At 41.5% G+C, this 27,543-nt stretch overlaps 1 protein-coding gene across 2 annotated transcripts; it reads right to left on the bottom strand.

Annotated features, from left to right (window-relative positions):
• Positions 1-1,717: 1,717 nt before the first annotated feature.
• On the bottom strand, positions 1,718-26,725 carry fhl3b (four and a half LIM domains 3b). Of its 2 annotated transcripts, XM_085446320.1 has the most exons (7): positions 26,539-26,725; positions 19,124-19,168; positions 12,369-12,552; positions 8,213-8,387; positions 7,184-7,353; positions 5,046-5,232; positions 1,718-2,298 (listed from the first exon to the last, which is right to left on the bottom strand). In XM_085446320.1, the coding sequence occupies exons 3-7, from the start codon at positions 12,522-12,524 to the stop codon at positions 2,147-2,149; spliced, it is 840 nt and encodes a 279-aa protein (XP_085302446.1). In that variant the 5' UTR covers positions 12,525-12,552; positions 19,124-19,168; positions 26,539-26,725; the 3' UTR covers positions 1,718-2,146. The 2 variants fall into 2 exon arrangements, with proteins under 2 accessions (XP_085302446.1, XP_085302445.1); XM_085446319.1 differs by lacking the exon at positions 19,124-19,168.
• Positions 26,726-27,543: the final 818 nt, after the last annotated feature.

Raw genomic sequence — 27,543 nt, forward strand, 5'->3', positions numbered from 1 at the left:
AGGACCTCAGATGACTTGAAGAAGTCGGCAGTAAAAATACTTTAGGATCATGCGCAAGGCGTAGCCCGCTTTCTTCTTCTGTGGTCCATACATCAGCGCAGCGTCGTTTAATTACTTTAGCAGCCTCCGCTCGCAGATCCCAGCTGAGCCTGAGTCCCAGCAGAGGCTGAGCAGGGTGATGTGAAATCTTGACTTCAATCCCATCCTTCGGCCTCCTTCCTCCTCCTCCTGGGACCAAACAAGACTCTCCTACATCCCCGAAAACAAGGTCAAACATATTTCAGGAAGAGTCATGGGAAAAGCTGAAACAAATAACAGCACGCATGGCCCTTTTATTTTCATCTGGAGTTGATCTTGTGATCTGACGCAGCAAGTCAACAAAACGATGATCAAAAGGAGGAAGTGATAGGAACATTTATTTTTGGATGACAGCTAAAATGTCTCAGTTTATGGAGAAAAATCAGAGGCGTGGAGAGGCAAGTGCAGTCAGATTTTCACATTACTGCCTCTTAAGGCGGACTTCACATGTTTATTTTGTCTTTTTGCGTTTTTATTTTTAAGTTTTGGAGTTTTTAAATTGGATCATTATCTTTTCAATGTCAAAACTGAAGATTTCTAGTTAAAGGGGTTTCGGTGAGGTAGAAAACCTTGCAGGAAATAATCAGCTTGGTGAGGAGGTCTTGTGTTTGCTTCCCCTGCCATGAACACCAGCTTGGCATAGCATTCATATAAACACAATCAAAGCAGATGAGCTCAGAACTGTAAATATTTATCCAAATTATGTAAGTAATAGTGAGGGAAAGTCTTCCTGGGATGACCCTCGTGAACCTTTCTTTGGGAAATGGGTGGAGTTTTCAAAAAGAAAATTATTCTGTGATTGTTTTGTGCTTTTTTAAGAAACGGGTTGCCATGACATTTTAGGATGACGTAATGGTTTTCATTAAGTATGAAGACAAATCTTTCTTTTCCTTGTAACATGGAAACTAATAGAAAAATACTGCTTTGTTTGTGCAGATGTGAATAATAACTGAACTCAGGTGTTCTTCTTTTAGCCGCTCCCACAGCAAGTCATCAATCTCACCCCACCCTGGCATCTTCCTCTGTCACCACCAACCCTCTGCTTGTCCTCTGTCACTACATCCATGTACCTTCTCTGTGGTCTTCATCTTTTCCTCCTGCCCAGATCCATATTCAGCATCCTTTATCCAATATGTCCATTTTTACTCCTCTGCAGATATCCAAACTTGGCCTGACCCATCTCTCTGATACACTCTTTTCTCATCCTGACTATTCTGCTGACGTCCAATGAAAATGTCATCATCTTCAGCTCTGCCACTGCCACCTCCTGTCTAAAACAGCAGCACTGAGACCCTTTAGAGGAGGTGGTGTCAGTGTGGTTCAAAATAAACTCCAGAACGGTTCATTTACAGTCTGACCCACCGACCAGCTGCATGTCAGAGCTAAATGCCTTCCCATAGATAGGTATGCTTTATATTCTGGGAATGCAGTAGAGTACCACAGACGTGCAGAATACACAAACTGTAACAACGGACCCTAAAATGAATAAAATTGCCTGGAAAAGTACAAATATTACTACAATTTCCCCTGTTATCCACTAGCCAGTTCAGATCAGAATAAAACAGCTGCAGGAATGAGGATGCCCTTCATTTTCTACAGTCTGAAGCTATCTGTGTATTCATGCAGATGACTCGACCAATTACAATCCACTGTTTATTTAATGACATCTTATTGCATGTACAGCAGTAAAACTTTTTTATAAGCTGAAAAGAAAAGGTGTTAACATAGTGAGAGACTGACTGCTTAAAAAAGAATCAGTAAAAAAGTAGGAACAATTTTGCCAAGCACGGGACATTAATTTAGATGTTTACATAGATCTTTTGCATATTTTCAATTCTTTAATGTGCAAAACAGAAACATTTAGAAAAAAACAGTAAGTAATACACGAGACTTTCTGCATCTAAACATACACATCCGTGTGCTAAGAGCTGGTTTCAGTTGTAAAAACTGAGCTTTGGTCCAGCTTTAGGCTGAGTGATGGTTGAAACTGCATGTGCAAAGCTGAGGGTTAGAAGTTTTCTTCTGCTGGCGGCTGCAGACTTTGATATTTCGCCGTGGCCTTGCAGGGTCAGTCTTCGTTGTTGCAGTCTGTGCACAGAATCAGATCTCGGTCTGGGAAAAAGCCAGAGCCCACCAGCGACACGGAGCAACGCGAGCACTTGAAGCACGGCTGGTGCCACTGCCGCTCCTGAAAAGAAACGTACTTCCCATCTCCAAACCCTGCAAATACAAACACGCAGCACATGAGCAACCAATGAAAGGATTTTTTTTCTTTCATTCGGGGTGGAAAGCAGGCTTTCATAACAGCCTCGTAAAACTGCGGAAATAACGTTCGTGAATTCGTGATAACATCAGCAGCTGGCAGCTACAAGGAAAGCACTGCCAGCTCTGTGTGCCCTCAAGTATTGCAGCTCATAGCTGCGGTCAAGAGCATTTAATTGAAATCCTCATTTATCTCTGGCATCTTAGTTAATGATGGAAAAAGATAAAGTTCATAATGAGTCTTCTTGTACTTTGTTTCCACCATGTGTAGATCTTTTGTTTTGTTTTTTTTAGCTTTGTGGTTGTCTCTAAAATTATTTTTAAATGTGTGTTTTGAGAAAATGAAGACGCTTCAGTCAGTAGCTTGTTTTTGGATTGCTTGTGTACATTATCCATAACCAAGGTTAAATTAAGAGGCAAGCTCCCGAGCTGGAAAAATTAAGCCGAGGCCAAAAAAACATGCAGTTCCCCTAGTGGCCACTTGGGGCTGACTCCTAAAGTGAGTCAGTCCTCACAGACTCCCCTGTGCCAAGAGACCAGTCAGTGACCTCCCTTAGCAACCACAACAACCTAGCGACTTTTCATCTTCAACTTTTAGTTTGAAGGTGGAAAGTCTCCATTTCCATTTTAGTTTGAAAGTATCTGCAGACAAGTCAGCATCTACCATGCAAGCTACTGGTGATGGCAGTTTTTCCATCACTCTCTTTTCATTGATTTAACCTAGCAACCAACCACTCACAAAAAGGTTGGGAAATATATATTTTCCCTAACAACCCAAGGTTGCTAGGGGGTCACAAACGAGCCTTTAGGTCAATGTGAGGCCTTTTGAATACAGCTTCATTTACTAATGTAAGGCTTCAAAATACCACATCTCAAACCAGTGGGTGACGTCACAACAGCTTTGCTACATCTCTTAAATACAGTCAATGAGTTGACTCATACTGCAGAGAACTAGCACCTAAATCTGCAGCTTTTTAATTAGATTTACCAAGCTTTATGATAAGTTTCAGTTAATATTTTGCTTTCTGGCCATAATTTTATAGACAACTCAAAGACTCATTAAATTTTGTGTCATAATTTTTTGCATTTTGATCTCAACCAATGTGCTCGGACAGCACAGGAATTCTGGAAAATTTTGGCATCATTGGTGGAGATGGTGTTTGAAGAAATAGGCATTTATGTGTTTAGTATATACAGACTCCTGCACACATGGAGCAAAGCATGAGCTGGCCTAGCTAGAAAACATAATGCTGCAATTAACTGAGAAATATTTCCCTTATGAATTAGTAGTGGCCAACAGCAGAGCTAAAGGAAATGACTGTTTACATTAATCATGAGAAAACAAAATAAATCAGATGTGTGTGTGATGCTCTTTAGTGTTTGCTAACTGTCTGGACACTTTTCTTTATTTCTTCTTTATATACAGTTCCAGTGGTGGAAGCCCATATTATAGATGGTCAAAGTTTCAAATAATGGGATCATCTGGCAACCTCTTGTTGCTAGAGGAAAAATGAATGTGCCATGTACTCGCTGAGTGTGATGCAAGCTTTTCACCTTCACATTAACTGGTGTGATTTACAAGTGAAACCAATTCATGTCAGAAGGTGCAGCTTTTACTAAGAAAATGATTGCTCCATATTTCCAGTGACCAAAGAAATCCCAAAGAAATTTTTGTTGCAGCATTCTCTTTATGTCCACTTTCACCTGCTAGCAACTTCCAGCAACTACTTGCCAATCACTGTTTTCCATGGTCACCTGTGGCTGAGAGCGGGCTGCTCTTTAGGCCTGAGTGATTATGGCTCAGTTTATGTGAATGTAATCCCTGTGAGCCAAACGTTCAGGCTTCAGACTGCTCTAAGCGCCAAGTTTTGCACAGTTTATCTACTCTTGGCTCTGTATGATGTCACAGAGAGAGGATGCTACTAATGTGGTGATTTTAGGCACACGGGTTACACACTGGATGAAAGGGAGAGGAGTTAAAAAGCTTTTGCTAGACAGAGGCCAAAAGGCCTCAGCACAGAATAAACGAGGACTACTTTAGAAGATCAATCATGCAAAGCTACTCCAGTAGAGTCCAAGAATAAACACATGGAGCTCAAAATGAGCATCATAAGAATGCTATGTGATCAAATCTTGGTGGAACTGGCCAAGAAAATCAGTTTCTGAAGATTAAAGTAAATAAAATCATGTTTTTACTGGTGTTTATAGTACAATTTTATCATTTATATCCATCACAAGTGTTTACAGCATTTAGTTTACTACGTAATGGCAGCATTCCCGTTCCAGTGGAGCATCCAGCCTTAGATCAGCATCTCTGCTGAAGGTTCACTCTCCAATCCACAGCTATATCCAATGTGTTTAAATCATTTCTAATGGAAACTGGACTTTTTTTCTGCTGCTGTCTGACATTAAAAGCATTCACTGTGAATTAATTTGTTTGAATAACAGGGAGAATCCACACAGAGGACACAGAGAGGCTCAGAATTTAAGCCCTGAGTCACCAGACCTGCTGAAACCTGTTTGCTAAAGATAACTGTTTAGGCCTTTATTGACAGAAGATCATGAAGACACACGAAAAACAGATAAAGGAGAGGCGCACGGTATCTCCGACCTGAAAGAAATGAAACCAGGAGCACTGCATGCACATCGTTTCGCAAGTCCCCAACTCGTTGTGTAAGCTCTGGGGGAATGCACTTATTACTAACCTGTGATGGCCGTGTTGCAGCCGGCGCACTTTTTAGCATACAGGTTACTGAAACACTTGACGCAGTATGGACTCTCCCCCTGCGAGGTGAAGGGTTGGCCAGCTAGCGGCGTTTTGCAGCCCGTGCACAAAAAGCACTCTTTATGCCACACCTCGTCCTTGTAGGTCACCCCTCCTTTAGTCAGAGCCTGAGAGACACAAACTGGGTCAGTAAGACATGTAACACATTAAAATCCTGCTTCTAAAGCTCCTGATCCTGCCACACATTTGGCACATAGTTCAGGACTTTTTCTGTGGGCTTTGTTTTTAATTGGGTTTATGCTTCTTTTAAGATTACATACAGGTGGAATTTCAACAATACATCTCAGTTTTTCCACATTCAGCCCATTTAATGTTATTACAAAGAAATGCTTCTACAGTAAATGAAAGAAACCCATCAGCGTGCATCACTGGGTGCTGTTGTATTATGGCACGTCAGAGGTAATGTCTTTGTCGGTAAATGGGCTGTAAAATTTAGCGTAATTAAGACCTCTGATTGGGAACAAATGAGTCTGGACCACCACTTAAGAACAGATCAAGATGTTATTCCTTCTTAACTTCCAACTGTGTGACGCAAAATACAATAAAAAGTCCAAAATTTTGGCTTCCTTCTTTTTATACTCTGCAAAATCGTCCAGTGGCCGGGTTTGGACTCTTTGCCAGACCGATTGTGGCCCTCAGGCCACACAGTTGTGAGAAACTGTATGGCCTGGAGAAACATTTAGAGAAAATCCAAAATAAATCAAACTTGTGTACCGATTCTTGTTTTTTAAAGTCATTAAAGCTGTACAATCATTCCATCCTGGAAAAAGATCAGTTCAAAGAAATAATTCAAAAGCCCAAAATTACCATGATATTCATGCCCACGATGGGTGGATGTAAACCACTGACTTCACTGTAACAAGCTAGATTTAGATTAGCTGTATTGTGTACACATATGTGCATTTATCTGTTCAATTCAATCTAAGCGAACTTGTTTAACAAACTTGTTCACACTACATACATTTTTCAGGATAAGCAATCACTTCTTTGCGCTTTCATGGTCGCGTCGTGTGTTGCTGACAACGTATTTTTGAGTTATGACTTTCTAGTTTTGTTTATTTGAATATTTTCTTATGTTCCCTTGTTTGCATGCATGCATTCTGTCTATAAGCACAATAGCAGAAAAAGCTTTGAATGAATTCTCATAAAACTTTGTAGAGGTGTAGAGTGGGATCCTGTTAACAATCCATTAAAATCTGACAGACATTCACTGAGGTCTTCAAGGTCAACTTAATGATTTATTGGTCAACAAAAAAAGCATTGCATAGAAACTGTGATTCTTACGAGTGTGCTGTATAAAGTGAAAATATAGAAAGGACTGCATAAAGATTTAAACTATCATATATTTGACCTCTGATCTCTATTGATAGATATGCTGTACAGCGCTACATACAGCCTTTTAAACTATGCGTCTTACTTTCCCTTTTTCTTAGTTCCTGGTTATAGTTTTTGTTTTCTTCGTGTATTTTTTCCTTTTCAGTCTCATTCTCTGTTTTAGAGTTTAGTTTCATCCTAATTTGTCAGTACCCCTGTATTAGGTTCATTTCTGTCTGTGTTTCCGTTATCACGTTTCACTTCCTGCTTTATTTTGATGGTCGTTTGTTTGTTTCCTTGTGTTACTTTTACCCGTCTTCATCTCGTTTCTGCAAACACCTACGCCTGTGTTAGTTTGTCCCAGCTGACTCCACTTCCCACATTACCGTGTGTGATTAAGTAGCTTAAGGCTGCCTGTGTTTACTTGTTGTGTTGTACTGTGTGCTTCCTGCTGTCTCGTGCTTTCCCTTATGTTGTTTATTTTGTATGATCCACCTTCTTTGGGTTCATTCCAGATAACCTTTTGACATCAGGTGCTCTGTAAACACGTTGTGTAGTGGTTGTGTAGCGTTGATTACTCAGGAAGCTGGATCATCTAGATTTTTTGTGGTAGATTATACATTTTAGGAGTTTAAATTGTCAGGAAGAGAGAAAAAAATGTAATTTTGGACTCTGTAGTGATATATTTTGGTGTATTCTGGTATTTTCCAAAGGAAAGTTTTAACGATAAGATTATTTTTGCACCTTTTTGCAGTGGCTGCACTGAGGAGCAAACCTGCCCTCGTAGCAGGGCACGCAGTAGTAGTTGTTTTTGTCTGGGATGAAGGCCTCTGTACCGATGGGCTTCTCACAGCCGTGACACGCGAAACAGTCCTCGTGCCACGTGGAGCCGTCGTACTCCAGCATCCTCGATCCTGTAAGAGAGAAAAAAAAAAAATCAACGCCGAAAGCAAAAAACTTTTGATCGTTTGTTGTTGTTTTTCCATGTGTAACTCTTGGCTCCTCTTTGATCTCTGCTGTAAATACAAACTGGAATGAAATCTGATAACATTCATACGAAGTCTGTGAAAACCAAAAGTGGTGATTCGGTGTGATGGCTGAACCTCTTTTGGCACTGGTAAATTGCTGCAGCTCCAGTGCATCAAAACAGCGTGATAAGCAGTAACGTAGCCGCTGCGTACATGTCCCCGGCCTTCTAGCACAGTTTTACCCATTTTGTAAGCGCCCTTTAGTTCAGAATCACTCACCACTGAGGTTTAGAGAAGCTGGCAGCCAGTCATGCTTATGCTTATGAAACTGGACATCAGATCCTTTAATCACTGAGCTTGTTTTACAACTTTTGGGACCTGAAAGGCAGCCCAAAAGCATGACGGTGTTTTGAACATGAACTTGGCTGCACATGTAAGAAATGGGGTAAGAGGGCAGGCACACCAGTCTGATCAGAAACTAAAGAAGAGAACTGGTGTAACATCCACAACCCACAAGCCCGTGTAATTTTCAGTCATCTGACACCGATACTTTGCGTGTTTTCTTCACAGCGGCAGGAACTCTGCTGGGAGGATTTCAGCAGAGCGAGGAAACAATCACGCTGTCACATCTAAGCTGTCACCCTCCCTGATAACTACTGCAAAGAGAGGGTGTGAACTTTCCGGTATCGGCTCTGAAAGGCAGTGAACGTTCGAGTTTGAGCGATTTGTTGCAGAGGAGGCGGCTTATGAACATGGTTCAGTGGAAAGGAAAAAAAGTGATACAGCCTGTCTACATTGTCTCTACCTGGCATGACTGTCTTGTCGCAGGCCACACACTTGGAGGAAAATTCATTGCGGTAACAGTCGCTGCACACCAGAGCGTCATCCTGGCTGGTGAAGGGCTCGTCTGCCAGAGAGCGGTCGCAGCGGAAGCAGCGAAAGCAATGCTCGTGGTAATGTCTGTTCTCATAGAAGAGCTCCTGAGGGAAGACGAGAGATGTGAAGCTTCAGATTAAAGCGTATCATTGGTTAAAGAAGCTCGGGGTATCGAAAATGCAGTTTTGTTCTCTTCTGTTCTGCTCTTGTGGCACACACACATCTGCTGGTTATCTGCTTAAAAAGGCACACAATAAGAAGCTAAAATGAAACCTGATGAAGATGATGAACTGGGTTTAAACCTGCTCTTCGCCTCACCCTATGGTAGCTGGGATAGGCTGAGTTGGATAAACAGAGGTGGATGGATGAACATTTCTACTTAAAACAAGATGGTGAAAAGTTCAAATAAGTGGATACCAAAAAAAGAGTTTCAGTGATCATTTCTTATGCATGATATGGCCCTTAGCTTTCTGCAGAAAGCTTCACTTGCTTGTTGAACTGCACACAATAAACAGTATGAATTCTTCCAAAGGGAAAATTGTTGCTTTTATTGTGGCAAGAAATGCATCTGGGCATGAAATGAGCTTCCACTTTTATTTCCTGGCACATGGATGTCCCAAAAGCTCAAATTAGGTGCTGTGAGAAGCATGTCTGCAGTGTTTTTACCTTTATTGGATTACAGGGACCTGCTCTTTGTGAATGAACATGGCCAGTACCTATAGAGGCTGGATATTGTTTACCATGTTGCTTTATGTTTTATTACTGGCTGTAAAAACCATGAACATCCCTGTTCTCTCTTTCCTATTGGTTGGTTTTTGCATTTAAATCTCTGCTTGGGTTGTTTCCTGCTTATTTGTGTGCCTGTAAGTGTAAAAACCACATCCAGTACTACCTACGGTCTTGCAATATGTTGTAAATGTTTGTCTGCAGAGTCAGAACAGAATTTCTCCCAGGAATATTCTACAGAAGGAGCTGGAACTGTGAGAACTGGCCTCGACGAGGGAGTTTGAGCCCATTTTCAAGGAGTGAGAAAACACTTCTCTTCATTAATGTGACTGCTTTTGATCTTGCTCTTGTTACTGCACACAATACTGCATATGATACTGTAAATGTGTTATATTGTGTTATATTTACTGTCCAGCCCTGTTGGTCAGGTCTGTCTTGAAAGAAAAAAAGAGATTTTTCAACTTGAGATTCTTAACAACACTTTTGTCTGGATATCTACAGTGAGGTACGTGTGGACAGGGGTGGATGATTCTTAAAAATGTTACTTGATCTCGATCACAACTTTACGTCATGGGCCAGATGCATCCCACTTTGATCCTGAATTGGAAAGACCAACAAAACTCCCCTTTTATCAGAGTACAGAAGTGTTATTTATACATTTAATCCTTGATATTTGTCAATACAGTGGAACCCCGACTTACGAAATTAATTCGTTCCGAAATTAATTTGTAAGTCAAAATTTTCGTAAGTCGAAGCACCTTTTTCCATCGCCTTTTGAGTGAGGCAATGCTGGCTGAAGACAAAGTTCTTGGTGGAGGAGGAGGTGGCGGAGGTTGAAGAAAGCATACGTATGCATGCATACATATGTATGTGTATATGTACATAACATTATGGAATTTAATTTTTTTTAATTTTCTATTTTATCTATTTCGTTACGCGGGCATTTTGCCGTACCATGGGCAGAAATATTGCCGTTAAGTGCCTTCGTAACTTGAATTTTTCGTTAAATGGGGTCTTCGTAAGCCAGGGTTCCACTGTATAAGGAAAAGAAGTTCAATTTTAACAGTACATCTCAGTGTTTCTACACCATAACAAAATGCTGTGGTAGTTATCAAAAGAAATCTGTCACTCTGACTCTTAAATTGTAAGAAATAAATGTGTAAAGCTCTAAAACTTATGAAAATACTGTTAAAAGTCTCAAATTTGCTCTTTTCTTCACGTTTTCCACAGCTGTGAAGTGAGGCCCGATTGGAGCCTTTGCCGAGCCGATTCTGGTCCCCAGGCCTTACGTTTGACACCTCTGCATTATGTTATCATTGCATGCATATTTGATTAAATGCTGAGGAGTAATTATTCTTTTAAACTGTGGATGGACAGATGAAAGATGCCTCACTATAGCCAAGAGAGCTCAAAACATACTTTTATGGAGGTATGAGTCATTTTGTCTTGGTTACAACTATCTGTGCTAAACTATTTACCGTTTAATGCAAGTGACACAGTGTATTTCTGCACTCTTTTATAGATGTAAGTGTGCAGCAGCAGCTAAGTTGAAAATAATTGTACTTCTTGAGCCTGTCTGGACATACAGTAGTCCCGCTTCACTGTTTGATTCAAAAGCAGGGAACTAAAACAATGTAGGCTACAAGTTTAGACTTGATTTGTTTTTGTTTCTTATAAAAAGACAAGAGATCATGTGCCCACAGCGCCCCGCTGTCTCCAAACAGAAGAGTTAACAGAGGCGTTCCCCCTTTCTTCATCATTATTTTCTTAAAAATCAGAATAACTCACTTTGTATTTTCTCTCCGTAACAGCTGCTTGTGTTCCAGTTCACATGCAGTTCACGCGAGCTCTGTGATAAATGGCTCCATTGAACGGTGGGTGAAAAACGTATTTTTGAGGCATGGGGTTTCACAGCAGGGAACGGGATGAGCGATGCGTGCTGTTACGTGTTGTGCAGCCAAAGCAAGCAGGACTGTAATTTACTGCGCTCCCTCACAGGGAGTCCATAACTCACAGGACACTGGTGGCCTGGTGGCGTCTGTGGGTGTTTCCTTCAGGACAGTGTTTTTAATTTTCACTCAGCTAAAGCTTTTGGACAACTTAAAGGGGATTACTGACAATTTGGTGGTCTGTAACTAGAGTTATGTTTTCCAGGCACAGCAGCTGGAAAAATTATTGTAAAGGACTCCGACTTGCACAATTTTTATTGGACGAAGAAACATTTGCTTAAGTAAAAGCGGCAACGCTACAGTGTAAAAACTACTTTTACTGGATAGTATGACAGTTTTTTCACATATATAAATTGTTTTATTTACGTACATATTCAGGTTTTATGTGCATCTTAATTATGACAGAGCAGATTGAAAATAGTAGATCAAATGCTTGATTTATTAGAGCGACATTACATCGTTATAGTTTACCATCTAGACTCCATCACTTCCCACAAACCTGATGCACAGTAAACTGAGGAGTTATGACTCCTCCACCACCCAAACGTCTGCCTGCCGGCTCCAGGGAGATGTTTGCTTATCATTTCCCACAAGTATGTTACACTGTAAATTGGGGAGTGATGAGTGATGGAGCCTAGGGGTGGATGGTGGGGGTGGTGAGGGGGTTGAAACAGTAGGGAGTGATGGAGGGATAGACCAAACTGGGAGCATACAGAGCAGGTTGAGTTGCTTTTCTTAACTTTTGATGTGAATCTCTTGTTCACATCCCCAAGGTGCTCTATTGGATTGAGATCTGGTGAACTCTGGTAAATTCATTTTCATGTTCATGGAATCAGTTTCAGGTGATTTGAACTTCAGGAAGCAACCATCAGATGGAATGGGCATTGGCCTTTAAATGATGTCACAGCCTACCTGAAGTAGTGTAACGGGGAAAAAATATTCCTAACAAAAGAAAATATACCTAACAAAAGCTCAGCAAGAAACATAGTTGTTACTGGATGTAACTTCGGTTCTATGAGTATGTGCATAGACCCTGAAACTCTGCAATTTCAGCAGACTTATAAATTCTTTCCAATCCACACCGTGTGACATAGATCCAATAAAGTTTGGACAAAGATGCACAGCTATAACTCCTGTTTCTTTTTTCTTCAGATAGTCTTCCTCCAGGACTCCAAGAAACTGTGATGGGAGTTTAACAGACTAAATAACCAATCCATTTAGTTAGCTGCAGCTCTGCCTTTTAAAATACTCTCATATTTTCCATTTAAAAGCCTAATGCTCCATCTAAGTAAAGTCAGGCAGTATAAAAGTCCTTCTAAATTATGTCTGATGGTAACTTGCAGTTAAAATAACAGTACAAGGTTGAGCAGATATACTTAAATCTTTCAACAGTGTATAATGCGAGCTCACCTTTGCATTGTGTCCAATTATTTCTTTGCATTCCTGGCAGGTGTTGGCGTACAGGCGGTCGTAGCAGGGGATGCAGTGGGGATTGTCCTCCGCCAGGATGTACTTGCGTCCATACAAGGACTCGTTGCAGTTTTTACAGTCGAACCGATCACTCATGATGATGCCTCTTCCTTAAGCCGACCTCCTGCAAAAAAACGAAACAAAAAACAGATGATTCACAGACGCAGTTTAGGATTCAATATCAGCAAGAATGCAGCACAGGAAGGAGGAGGAGAAGTGAGATTAGGAAGCCACAGAGAGAAAGCAGGAAGAAGGTTTTCATTTTTTTATATACAGTGAGGAAATAAAGGCCAACAGGAGAGAGCTAATCTACTGAAAAATGTTAGACTGCAGTCTGAGGTTAAACATTACTCAGGAACCTCTCCGTGCTTCAGCTGCTATAAGCACAGAATGGGCTGAATAAGCACACAGTTAATGTTGATATACTGTAACTCACTGCCGTAATGATATACAAGCTTCTCCCGTTTCATCATTACTCACAGAGAGTAAAAGCTCACTCCCAACTCGCTCCTGCATGAAACCCCCTGTGGCGTTTTTGGCGTTGACAAAAGAGGGACTAAACAATATTAATTGTTGGGAGGCGAACTGACACGACATTCTCAGTTTCAAAGGCTCTCAAGCCCTTTTTTTTAAAATCTGCGTTTGAACTGTGTGTCAAGGGCCACACAGCTCATTTGTCCGGTCTGTTTCTTCTGTCAACAGCTTCCTCATGAACACTGTTTTTCTGCAGACTCGGACACGCAACATCTATCGCAAGAAACTAGGAAAATACACACAAGGCAGAAAAGAATGAGTGACAAGACACTGGCAAACTGCAAAGCTCTATGTTTGGCTCTTTAGTGAACCATGAAAACTGTGGGGTTTGCAGCACTCCTGCAATAAATCTGATCTTTTTACAAGCTTTAATCATCATTGGAAAATGTGACACGTCTCATGTTAAAAATATACCTGGCACTTCTATAAATCAGCAAGAACTTTAGTATATTTAATAAAGTCGTGCAAAACTTTGCATTCAGCGTGAATATTCCTCAGTTGCAAGCCTTTGAAGAGGTTGAAATTTTACCGTTTTTAGTTTGTGTTACATTTGAGCCCTCCTAACTTCATAAGCACAGGAGCCGCATGAAGCTTTCAAAGTTTCCAAAGTTAAATTTGAGGGTCTGTAACATGATAAATGCTCACAGTATGAAGGTAAGGTCCTACCTGGCTTTATCTAATAGACCAAAATTGTTGTAATTTTGAAAAAACTGGCTTATTCGGAGGGCTCAGTTCAGGATTTTTGTTCAGATTAGATGGATTTTGTGTGGAATGAGCCTCTAACTTCAACTCCAACTTTAAAGCTGTGCTCAGCCGGCTTTTCTGAGCTCTGCATCAGTCCCTAAATGATGAACTTACATTCACCGTTTGCTGAATCTACAAATGACTAGAGTGGCAGGTCGTAGTGCAGAGGAAGAACAGGTGGAAATAAGGCCGGGCACACAGACATCCCGCTGTCATTACTGAGCACACAGACAGGCATTAGGAGGGCATGTGACCCTTATTTTCTGCAGCAGCAAAAGGAAATGAGTGAGGAAATGAAGTGCGGGAGGCTTAAATATCCTCTTGAAAACATTTAAGACAGGACAGACGTGGGCTTGAAAAGATATATGCGGTGTGAATGAGGATCACAGATAAGAAAAGGTCTCCAGTTTGGGGATATGGTCGTGTTCAGGATCACTGCACGTAAAAAAAAAAAAACACTTAAAGAGGCCTAACCTATTTTGGGCGAAGAGTGGCTTTGATATGTTTCTGTAAAGTCGGAAAGGTTCAACACAGTGCAGCTGAGAGACTTTCAAATCTCCCCGAGGGATCAAGGAATGAGCCAAGCCCCCCTCTTCCTCTCTTCATCACCGACTTGGACGTAACGATGAGAAGACCCAGAGCTCACGCGAACTAAAGAAGGCCGCTCGCAAGTGTTTTTAGTGTTCGGCTGGCATGAACTAAGTGTTGTTCTGAAGCTTTTTGCTTCACGCTCTGTAACCTCCAAGTATTTGCATCTGGTCTGTTAAGGAGTGATGGTGGAAGTGCAGTTTACATTCCTCGTGTCCAGCGCTATCAAACATTTTGTTTCAAATAACCAGCGATGCAGTAATTTCAGATAAACATGAAAAGAATAAACACTGTCTGCTCTCGGTCATGGTCGGCAAAGATGCCAGAAGCAGAAACTCCCGCTCCTCCAGGACATTTTCTCCAGGAGGGGAACGTGGAGGACCCCCTCCCTCCTCGCAGATAACAGCGCCGCTTCCTCTTAAAGGCCACCAAGCCGGGTCAACAAAACATGGAGGAAAAGCAAACTGATAAAAAAAAAACCATTACATCCCAACGTCTGGCTTCTGTCACATTTCTGTCTGGATGGAGAAATCAGCTCAACTTCCCTCCTAAATCGTCTAAAGAGGCTTTAGTTTCTATTCTCGTCCGTTCGTGTCTGCGCTGAATGCAGTGATAGAACAATAGCTTTCCTTCCGGACATAGTCTCCGCATTTTAGCGCTTCATGTTTCTCTTCCTGGACCACAACATCTGTGAACACATTTGTAGTCTCCAGCTGTTGTCTTTCATCAAATTCTCCTGTAGGCTTCCAGTCGGGAATTCTAATGCATCACTGCTGAAACAAGATTTCATGGCTCCTGTAGGACAGTACAACTCTCAAGCTGTATTGTCATCTATACAATAGAAAACAGGGTGAGACAGGCTGTGAATGCACGTGGGACCAGCAGGATTAGTTCAGCTTAGTGGGAGCATGTGCAAATAAAGTTTAGAACATGCCTAAAGCTAACCTGTTAGGGCATATCTCCTTACTAAGAGAAATGTCAAATACCATCAAACGTGGATTAAACAAGCTATGAATACAGAATGAGACAAACATGTTTTGCCTTGCTTCCATTTCACAATATTTAAAGCCTCACTCACACAGGCTTAGAGACGTCCAGTAACTGCTAAGTGACTCAAATTCACATTTTCATGCATTACGTGGTCAGTGTGGAACTACTCATCTTTCCCTAGCAACTAGTGGTTGCCGGGGCATCACAACCGGTCTCTTTAGTGAATGTATTATCTTTCTGTTCCAGATCCACACACAAACATGAGAGTGGCACAGAATAATTTGGAGTGACTGGAGTGACCCACAGTGAAGCCTCAACCTGAATGTTTTCACCATCACCATCGCCGCCTTGGTATCATAAGGCCAGATGTGATGAGCCAGAGGCAGACCTGACTGGAAACTCACAGTCTTGTCAGTCACATGGGGTGCCACTCTAATGATGATAAGATATAAAATTAATTTTGCAATGTGTCCTGAAACTAGAAACTGAGCCTGTAAAGTCATTATGAAGGTGTTCACTGAGGTCACAGATCAAAGGGGCAGAGGGTGTAGACTTCTATAGAAATGCAAGATTTTTAGCAACTACAGGAGATGCTCATCATCATGGCTGCATACATATTTAGGGTGATAGTGGCTCAAAGAGTTGGCAGTTTGTCTTGTAATCGGAAGGTTGCCGGTTCGAGCCCTGGCTTGGACAGTCTCGGTCGTTGTGTCCTTGGGCAAGACACTTCACCTACCACCTACTGGTGATGGCCAGAGGGGCCAATGGCGCGATATGGCAGCCTCGCTTCTGTCAGTCTGCCCCAGGGCAGCTGTGGCTACAACTGTAGCTGCCTCCACCAGTGTGTGAGAGTGAATGAATAGTGGAATTGTACAGCGCTATGAGGGCCCCAAAAAGCGCTATATAAATGCACTCCATTATATTTATGTGTCCAGAAAAGAAGCAAAAACCAGTGAAATAAAAACAGCAGATAATGGGAATAAGTTTTTACAAAATGCAAAAGATGGCTGGTACCATCATCTCAGCAAAAGCAAAGAAAAATGCAGAGGATTATAACTGCAAACCAAGGCTGAATTCAGAGTTCGAGTGCATTTTGCATCAGGCATAAATGCAAAGCAACACCACCAAGTTTAATTTTCTTTAATTTCAGTCTCCAATAACGCTGCAGAGCTGAAGAGCTGAGTAGCGCCATTATCAGCAACATTACAGAGTCAGTGCTTTGAGATTTGGACTTCTTATCGTTTTAGTCCATTCACCCATCCATTTTTTCCCACTTACCCAATTCAAAGTGGGATGGAGCCCATCCCAGTGGTCATAAGGCAAGAGGCGGAGTACACCCTGGACAGGTCGCCACTCTAGAGATAGAGAAGCATTCACGCTCACATTCAGACCTGCAGCCAATTTAGAATTAACCTGCATGTCTTGGTTTCCATGGCAGGAAGCTGGAGTACCCGGAGAGAACCGATCTAAACACCACACAGAAAGGCTCCAGCCTGGACCTTCCTGCTATGAGGCACCAGAGCTGACCAACATACCAAGTGACCAAATCACTAGTCTAATGCAAATAAGTGTATATTAAGTACACCTTATATGTCATATATAAATAGAACGAGAAGCCAAGTAAAGAAAAGTAAACCCACAAAGTAAAACCTGGAGGGGTTTTTTTCTGTGTAACTTTTGATTTCTTAAGAGGCGGATTTTGATTTACACAGATAACATTTTCCATGCCTGAAGGAGAGCCCATGAACTGGAATGCCGCCTTCACAAGGCTTTTTAAAAAGGGATTCAACGTCATCAAACGGAAGCTGTGGGCGCGCAGACCTTTCCCTTCTTTTGTGAACTGCAGAGACTTGTCTCTTGCCTTTGCACAGATATACACATACTTTATCTTTCTTTCTTTTTTTTACCTCGTTTACTGAACACAAAATTGACACAAAATTGACACAAAATGACAAATTAACTATATAAAATGAAAGCAGGTAGATATCTCATAAGGAGTGATGTCAAACCATTTTGAATGAGGTGTGAGACAAGATTCCTCTGAACGCCTCCAGAAACGCCATGCTTATGTAGCAATAACCAATCAGACAAGAATGACTTTATCTGCATACCATCCAGACAGGCTGACACACTCAGCTGTCTGAAACACCAACTGACTTCGTAGTAATTACCTTGTTTAAGAGGTAATCAATTTACAGGTGTCCTCTGCAACCGCACCCGGGAATTCATGTCACGCTGTTCTCTTCATGACACATTAAACCAAACAGTCATCCATCCTGTCTGAGTACTCTAACTCACACTCAAGTAGCACATCTGCTTAAACCATTTAAACCCACAATTCACCTCGGTGATTGCACATGTTGAATTTTTCGCTGATACGCCGTCTGCCCTGGAGAGAGATTTACCGGGCTCGCGGCTCGCGGCACTTTGTAGAGGATCAGCCTCCTGTCTAAAGTCCCTTCATGGCTTGCTTCTGTCGTTTTACTCCTCAGCAATGTGACGGTTTCTTGCGACAGGAGCCAGGAAATCTGCTCGTCTGGTTGTTAGTGTTTACTTTCCCTGCGGAGGAATTTAGACTTATGTCTGGGGTTCTCAAACCAGATTATTCCATGATGAAAACCACTGTCACATGCAATAAAATCAAGCAAAGCATATATGAGGAAAGTGTTAAATCTGTCACAGGCACAAAAATATTAAGTCATGCCATATAAAAGAGGCTCAGAGCCTTTTTTGGGTATTTTTCCCCTCAGCCACCTGAAACTCACCGGCACACCCTCCAGTGTGTCTAAAGAAGGATGTTTTTAATGTGTTTTATTTTAAATTACAGTCGCCGCTTTCTCCACATTTGAAAACAGAGCCTCTTTCAACAGTTCAAACTGGTAAGCAGCTAAGAAAACAGGCAATTTTTTTTAAATTAGTGGCTCCAGAGATGACGATGATGGTCGAGAAACTGTTCCAGACTAAAATGCGCATAAAATTTTTAACCTTTTAATAGCCAACAGTTTGCCAACGTTTAGGTTCTGTTTTAGTCGCACACTAAACAAGCACAGTTTCAGAAACTGGAAGAATATTTCCCTTCAAATCAAGGCTCATACATAAACCTCTTTAGGCTGTGCCAAACAGACAAAAGGTCTTTAAAAAAAGCTAAAGAGTATGACCCGGGTGCCTTTTCCTCTAGCACCAAAATAATGTTGACCTTTGAGTTTGGTTTAACATTAGGGTGACAGTGTTTGTCTGCTGGACAATTCAACAAACTGACCCTGCCATGGTCCCTGTTATATTTGTGTATCTTTTCTTTCCTATCTGAGTTATAATGTTTAGTGCTAGGCTGTACTCACACTCGACTGCCTCACCCAGCTGCACTGCAACAACCCAAAAACACTTCCGCTCACCGCAGAATCTTAACATTGAAAAGTCGTTTTGCTGAATATAAAAGATTATGCTATGATGCTTTTATGCACGCTGTCACTTGATTGGATAAGTGGGGACAAACTTTTTAGAGGCAGCCAGAGTTGAGGAAGAGTTGGAGCGATCATGCTACGTCCTGCAGACTGTGCCCAAGTCCAGCTGAACAATGCTCGTGTCCAGTTATTGAAGCAGGCAATGGAGTGGTAAATGGTAAATGGGCTGGTATTCTTACATAGCGCTCAAAAGCTACAAGCCTCATTCACTCAGTCACACACACACATTAATGCGAGCCTTTTTTCTATCCCCAAGCATTTTGTCTGTCAGTCGCAGAAACACTCACATGGATGCACTGGGGGAACTTGGGGTTCAGTGTCTTGCCTAAGGGTACGTTGACATGCAGACTGTAGTAGCCAGGGAATACATCTACCAACCTTCCAATATGGATGATTCGTTGTACCTCCTGAGCCACAGCCATCCTAACGGAACAGATAATTTAACCATATTTAGATTTTAGAGGTTAAACACGCTCAGGTAGCCCAAGTGTGAGTACACTTGTACTCTTTATGACTCGGTGTTATTTACTTATTTTTCTTTTGGCTACTTCCTTTTAGTTTTCTCATGGGTCTTACTTCCTGCTTTTCTCTCTTTCCCGCCTTTGTGATCTCCTACCCCACATTCATCAGTTTCACAAGTGGTTTAACTGTGAACACTTGTGTCTCACCAGCAACTAACCATGTGAATATAGTGTATATAGTCCTGTCTCATAATCCTAAAGAAAGTTCACTAAATATATCAGGTTTGCCTTTTTTTTATAGTAACACCCTTTAAAAATCCACAGACTATAAGAAAGTGTGTGACAAAGTTGGTTTTCAATTACCTCACCCCACTTCAGTGTTTATTCCCCCCCGAAATGGATTAGGGCGCTTTAACGGCCTGCAAAGCTCCAAACAGTCCTCATATTGTGCGACTGCTGCATTACACAACCTGGATTTGTCTGAGGTGAATGAGAATATTGACAGCACCCACAATAGAGCCCTGCAGCACGGAAACAAAGCGACACCCTTTTGGTTTCAACTATAGCCCGATAGAAAGTAAAATGAAAAAGAACAAGGCCGGTCTCTCAAGGCCGTCAGATGACTGCTTCCTTTCATCTCCAGTACAAAGACGCTCAATGTGGCGTGGCTTCCTGCAGATCACATGGCCAATTTCGGCTGCAGGCACACAAATCAACATGAACACACATTGTCGTTTGTGTTGGCTCTGATTAAAGAGCTCATCAGGATGAATTGCTCCTTGCTGCTGTAAACACTGATGTTATTTTGAGACACTGAGCTGGCAGATCGGTTACAGTATTTTGGTTACTTGCACATGGAAAAAAAAGAAGAAGATGAAGAAGAAGAAGAAGAAGGGAAAAAAGCTGCAGTTTCAGTTGGGAAATCCTTGAAAGGTCAGATTCAATATCAGCGACTCAAGGGGATTATAAACAAACTGTGACTGTGTCTTTGGTAATCGGTTAAACTCCATTAAAACGACACGATCGGTATGGATGATAAATGTCTGTCTTTCTGCAGATCATACATTTAGTTCCAGCTAAACTCTGAAGAGCTACATTTCCTGTGAGGTAAACTTTGTCTGGTTCGTTTGATTCAAACCTGTGATTTAATTAGGCATCATTAGATATTAAAGCCACCCAGCCTGCGTCATTAAATCCAAAAACACGAGGAAATAAAGTTCTTTTAAAGATGTGTGTAGCTTAGTTTTCAGTCTCCAGCTGGCTGTTTGTTTATCTGTGGAAACAATGTGGGCCGCAGCTGCTACTGTCGACTCAGCTGACAAACATTTCACAGTCAAACAATTGAAAGAGTCACTACTGCAAACGTGTTTCACCCTCGGACCTGAAGGACTCGCACACAAAGGAGCGGTCCTGTCCACGTACGCAGGACGGTGCAGGCTCTGGCTCTATATTTCCCACTCTGTCATAGCCCACTCAGTGTTATGCTGCCATTCACAGTCACATAAAATCACTTGTTCATAAAGATTACTTTACCTCTCTTTGCTTTAATTCTTCAGATTTTAGTGACTCTGTTTGGTCTGTGACGGCCACACGAGTGCTTCCAGGGATTGCACTCCTTAAGAGGTGTTTGATACACATACTTATATATATTACATATATTTGTATCAAACCTTTTGTAATTATTTAGCTAAATATTGCATGATTTTAACCAGTTTAACCTTTAAAGTGCTTTATTTTATGAGCACTGTTGATTAAATTTTACTCAAAAAATTAAATTAGCCACATTTTCCACTCCGTTCCTTTAAGTTCACGCAAGCAAACTTTAACCACTGACAAGACTCTGGAAATGTTGCTGAACAGTGGAAAAATGCAGTTTAAGTTCAATGCATCAGTTTGTTTTTAGCCTTCTGCTGGTGTCTCTGGAGATTTTACAGCTGGCCAGACTAAATCAAGGGTTCTCAAAGTTTTTGTGGCCAGGGATCCCTTATAAGGTCCCCCTCAAAAGCTTAACACCAATTAAGTGTTAGCATCATCGTCTCTGTCGATTGACTCAGAGCTTTACTGCTACACAGCAAGAAAGCTTTTTTCCACCCTGAGAAGGATTTGACAACAGAATGATGTGATGTGTCACAATCGTGTCAAGCTGTCCAAAATTACTCTTTCATTCCTGTCTAAATGGGTTAACTTTGACATTTTTGTTTTTACAGAAGCTAAAGAAATGGGAACATGTGTTGTTGTTGTTTTGCATCAGGCCGCTATTAACAAAGTGCCTAAAGATATCATTTAAAACTGCAGACACACTGGTTCATCTCTTGTGTTAGGTGCCTTTTTCTGTTTGAATAATTCATCTGTCAGGGATCAGCGGTCAGATACACGGCCTGGACTTAAAACAGCCAGCGTCTAAAGAAAAAGTGTTAAAGACTTCAGAAAGAAACATATTTCTCAACAACACTTTCAAAAATACAAGAAAGTAATTGGAAGAAAAATATAAAGAAATTAGGGATGGTGCAAGACTTTTGCACTATTTAATAAAATTAAACAATTTTTATGAGTTATTCCAAATTATTTTTATGACCCAGTGGCTACAGGCTCCAGATCACTGGGGATCCACATGGACTAAATGACTCTGCGATTAAATAACTGTACATTTATGGTGTGGGGAGCACAGTGGTGCAGTGATTAGCGCTGCTGCCTCACAGCAAGAAGGTCCTGAGTTCCACCACCTGGCTGGGCCCTTTCTGTGTGGAGTTTTCATATTCTCTCCAGGTACTCTGGCTTCTTCCCACAGTCCAAAGATATGCAGTTAGTGGGGTTAGGTTAACTGGTCATTCTAAATTGCCCATAGGTGTGAAACTGAGTGCAAATGGTTGTTTAGCCGTGTGACAGGCTGGCAGCTGTCCAGGGTCTAGGATAGGCTCCAGCCTCCCCATGACCCTGACAAGGATAAGCAGAAGAGAATGGATGGATGGATGTTTCAACAGCCCCATTCATCCACCACCAAATGCCCACAAACGGCTTCACCAATCCCAGTTACATCAACCCACCTGCGCACCACCTGCTAAAGGTGCAGCTTACATTCCTTTCCCATTGCCGCATCATTTTGTTGAGGACTTGCAGTCTCACCTGTATCAAAACCTGTTCCTGATGTAGTACCTGTGAACCTCTGATATTCAGTACACGGTTAAAACAATGAATGATGAGTTGGAAGAAAGCTGAGGAATCTTCATCCTGAGAGGAAATGAATGTTCGTACCAAATGTCTTGACAATTAATTGAACAGTTTGTGAGATATTTAACTAAAACTGACTGTACAGCAGTCAGGAGATCATCAAAGAGACATTATAATTCATCCCTCAGGAAACATCAGTGTCTGTACTGAAACTGCAAACCCCCGAGCTGAGCAGTACGGCCCAAAATCGACTTAAAACATTTAAATATTACACTGAAATAAAGATGAAAGGAAAGAAAGTAGAAAGAAGGATTCAAAACAAAGATTACAATCAAGTGGACCTGTGGAGTCTCTTAAAACTAGGTTTGTTTTGGCAACGCGGTTGTTTAACTTGGAAAAAGACTGAAAAAAAAATAAACAGTAAGCTTGATCTTAAATAGTCTACAGAAGACTATAATCCAACACAAATACACGAGTAAACACTTTCCCATCAGCTGTCAGCGAGCAGAGGACATCGAGTTCAAGTCCTGGGTGTTAATGTAACAACTGTTTTCTGACAGAGTGCCGAAGCTGCTGTCTCTGTTTCATATTTACTGTTTGATTTATTTGTCCCGATGGACTGGCAGCCGGTCCACGGTCTAGCTTTTCCTTGTGCCCTCTGACAGCTGGGATAAGCTCCAGCCACGCCTGCAACTCTGAGATGGATGAGCAGTTAAAAGAAAACGGATTGGATTTATTTGTTCAGGGCTCCATCTTTGTGTTGCGGAGTAAATAAGTAGAGACAGTTATAGTCAAAAGTATTTTTTCTGTCTCACAGCCTCAAAGCTAGCTGTTTGCAGCATTGATGCATAAGTGCATGTCATACGCATCACTTAACTAAATACAGCCAGGACAGTATAAACTCAGTATACTTTCACTGTTTCCACAGGAATTAAGAAGATAAGTAGCAGCCGGTCAGATCTACATCTCAGACTCTGCAGGCCTCAGTTAGCATGTTAAAGGTTAAAGTTACAGAACAATTAGAAAAAGACTGAACAAACAGTGAGGTCATCTGTCTGACAGCTGAAGCTTGGCTCATATTTGATCGTCCTACTGCACAATGATCCTAAGCAGGAACAAAACAGAAAGGCTGAAAATGAAAAGAATTAGGAAGTTACAAAGCTCCAGTCAAAGTCCTGAACCTGATTGAAATGCTGCCACCCTCCTTTCTTCTTTTCTCTCTCCTCTCACTGCCCAACAGGTCGCAGCAGACAGCAGCCCCTCTCTGAGCCTGGTTCTGGTTGAAGCCTCTTCCTGTTAAAAGCCAGTTCTTCCTTCTCACTGTCACCAGTTCCTTTCTCACAGGTTTTGTGGCTCCTTCTCTGATATTTTAGCTTCTTTTCCTCATGATATTAACTGCCATGAGGCAACTGTTGTAGTAAACTGTTAAATACCTGTGTGGTTAAGTGGCAGAAGAATTGCTTTGAATTATACAAAAGAGAAATCAAGCAACCACTGACTAAACCAGGGGTGTCAAACATAAGGTCTAGGGACCAGAATCCACCTGTCAAAGCCTCACCCATGGCCATACTGCATCAGAGTAATAGACAAACAATTAAATGACAGTAAAAATCTTTTTTTTATTTTCTACTATCTTCCATATAAATTATTTATTTTTTTAGTTTCAAAATGATTTTTTAAAAAAGGCCATTTTCTGTGAATTAACAGATACTTTTTGCTTTATTGTACACAACGGTTTCTTATAATTTAAGCCCAAAAGAGATGTGCTCACAGATTTCTTTCTTTAATACAGCAACATTGAGACGTAATGTTAAAACTGGACTTCTTTCTCTTCTTCAGCAACTTAACGAAAAAGTTAAAAACTCTTTTACATTGACAGTCAAGGGAGCTTCACTGGTCTGGTGAAAGTGGGCTGTATGAGTTTGACACCTCTGTGCTAAACAAATGGGACAACACTGAAAAGATGCCTGATTGTGTCAGGACTCCCCAGATATCTATTTACACCTACAGCCAAGGGGCCACTCTGTCAGTGATGGGGTTGTACACATCGTGGACAAACACTGGTTTCAGCAGTGAGTGAAGCCATAGAAATGGGAGTGAACCAAGGGAAAGTGTATCTTTCACCATCTTAGAACGATTGAGCTAATCCATCCTCCAGTTCTTGGCCATTGATCAGCAAATGTGAAACTGATCTCATCGCTCACGTTGTATGTGACGGTGCTGGTTTTGATCTAGTTATGTTTGGTGAAGCCTGCAGTTAGATGAGACTGAAAAAGTCACGTGGATGGGTGAGGAAATGTTCCTCCTGCTGAAAACGCTGCGTCCAGGTGAACCAAATATTTTCCAAATAATTCACGCTTTACTTGGGGTGGCTGGAGCTCAGGCGGTCATCCACTGATCGGAAGGTTGGTGGTTCAATTTCTGGCTTCCCCCCAGTCTGCATGTCAACTATCCTTGGCCATGTTGCTCTCTGATGCATCAATCGGAGTGTGAATGTGTATGAATGTTAGATACGCACTAACAGATTAGAAAAAGTGCTTGTGTGAATGAGTTAGTTATATAAAGTGCTTTGAGTTCTCAAATAGAGTAGAAAAGCGCTATATAAGAACCAGACCATTTACTTTTGGCTCTTCTTCACACACTTTCTTGTTTCTATGAATTTATGTATGAACATGTACTTAAATGTGTTTTTTTATGGAGAGATTTGTCCACTTCTTTAATGTATCTATGTGAAACACTTTAAATGTTTTTTATTATTATGACAGTGATAGCTGCCTCTTGGCTTAACCTTTTTTTTAGGAGAGCTATGCAAGAAGAATTTCCTGAAATTCCAACAAACTCATCACAAGCTGCACAACAGGACTAGGAAATGGAAAAGACAGGCATGTGTGTGAGACTGACTCACGATGACACTGACGGTCTGAACGTGTGGCAGACAGTCGTAAAAATCATCTCCTCTCTGACAGTTTTCCCTTTATTTTCTAAGTCTGGGGTTTATCTCCACTGAGCTGGAGCCAACCAACCTTCACCCAACACAAGAATTTCAGAGGAATGTGACTGTGGTCAAAACGTGGCAACACTGTGTGGTTCCACCATGAAGGGAAGGGGAAAGAAAAGAAAACAAAAAGGCATTTTTCTTCTTCTGCCCTCTGTTTTCTAAAAAAAAGACAAAGGTCAGGAATTCCATTCAGCAGGAAACAAAAACACTTTTCTTCAGGGTGAGAGCGCAATCGGAGATGATTGTTTCAATGAATGTATTAATTTGACCTAATGGATTGGAACATGGGGATGGTGTGCGGTGATGGAAACTATGAGTGCCGGAGGCAGGGGGGGCAGCTGTTTGCTCAGTCTCCAGAACAAAATCTGTAATCTGATGGAGACATGACATCACTCCAACAGAACAGGACCGAAGGGCCTCGTTAACACGAAACAGACTAGAGTGCAAAACATGTTTGTTTGTGTGGGATTTTATTGGCCAGATATTACTTTGTGTGCCTCCGGCATCTGAGCCAGTTCAGCTCTTGAGGGGGGAAGTGTTTCCTCAAGGGTCTCCTTGTTCTTTTTCTCATAAATCTGACTTCAAAAGCACTTATTCACAGTATCAGTTACTCATTTGGACCATGTTCAGGCTCCCAAACCCCCAAATAGCATCATTATTTCCTCACACTAAAAGAACTTCCTTTGGCTTCAAAGATTTGGTTTATATCGGTCCCACATAACTTTAGAGTCCACTTTCTAATAAGGCACATTTTAAAGATAACAGTGCAGCTTTAGAGTACATTGAATTATCACATTTTAATTCAACTAAGCAGTTATTCACTTTTAAACCTAATTACTAGAGTGAGTTATTACAACCTGGCAACCTGCAAGCTTCTCATTTAATTGATCAATTACTAACTATTAGTAAAGCCATGAGTGGGTCATGAAGAGAGTCTTCATAAAGAGTGGAACCTTTCATTTTAAAGCCTCAATCCACGCAGATATTTAACGATGACTAAAACATGTCAGTAACTAGTTTTGCAGCAGGCGAAGACAGGTGTTTGTGCCTCCGCGGATAAAACTAGACCTCACAAAAACATTCATTTTTCACACAGTAAAGCTACCTAAAGCTGCTCCTTTACCCCCCTCCTTATGCTGTGAAGCTGTCAGTAAATGTACACGTACCGCTCTCGGCGCACCAGCAGTTTTTGGAGATGCTCACAGGAGACTCTACAGCCTCTGCAGGACCTGCAGCCTCAGCCAGCCGCTCTGCTCTGCTCTGCTGAGATGACAGATAGTTAAATCCACCGTGGACTCCAGCGAGCTGAAAGCTGACGGCTTTCCACTGACAGAAGCATCTGCGCCGTCTCTGGTGCGTAAAACCAAAGCGATTCCTCCAAAACCCCGCCCCTTTCCCCCACCCACCTCTCTGTCCTTACACTCCCTCTTTATTTCACTTTGCGGGGAGCTGAAAGACGGTAGACTCCATGTGTTTTCTGGACGTAACTGAATATTTTAAATACATGGTAGACTTTAAGGGATCCTCGGGCTAGTGCAGGGGCGTTTCCGGGATTGTTTGGGATGGCAAAAAGCGGGGAAATAAATACTGTGGAGAAAACTGGGCACGATTTTCAGGCTCATGTGCAGCAGCCCCATGTGTCCTCAAACAGGTCTACTACATGAAAAGTGATACTGCACAAGAGTTTCAGGGTTATGTATATAAAAAAGTGACGAAACGCGTTTAGACTTACGTAAAAACTACAGTCCTGTTTAATAATAAAAAAACTTTAACTTTTAATTACAAGACCCAAAGTAAAAGTACCCCTTTGGATCATAATTATTCATTACTTAGTGTTTATTTGTCACTTCAGCGTAGTTGGGGGTGTTTTATTTCTTTATACACTGCTATCTAAAATCAATAAATCAATATAATACACTAAGGGGCAGTGCCACCCTGTGCCTGCCTTTGGACACTCCCTTGCCCTGCTGATCATATAAAATACTATCTAAATATAAATTTTCCAGCAGGAACGCTTTATTGTGACTTTTATTGGATTTAATACCACAGTAGAAGTCAGAGTTGGGGCTTAATCTCAACTCTGGAAGTGATTTTCTCTTACCGACAAGCTGAGCATCACCCCCACAGCTGTCCTCTCTCTGCACACTTTTCATCCATCAAACACAAATGAG

This window comes from Copadichromis virginalis, linkage group LG22 (genome assembly GCF_057382275.1).
Source record: "Copadichromis virginalis isolate Kocher_CV1m ecotype Utaka linkage group LG22, C_Virginalis_male_GT1.1, whole genome shotgun sequence".
NCBI classification, from domain to species: domain Eukaryota; kingdom Metazoa; phylum Chordata; class Actinopteri; order Cichliformes; family Cichlidae; genus Copadichromis; species Copadichromis virginalis.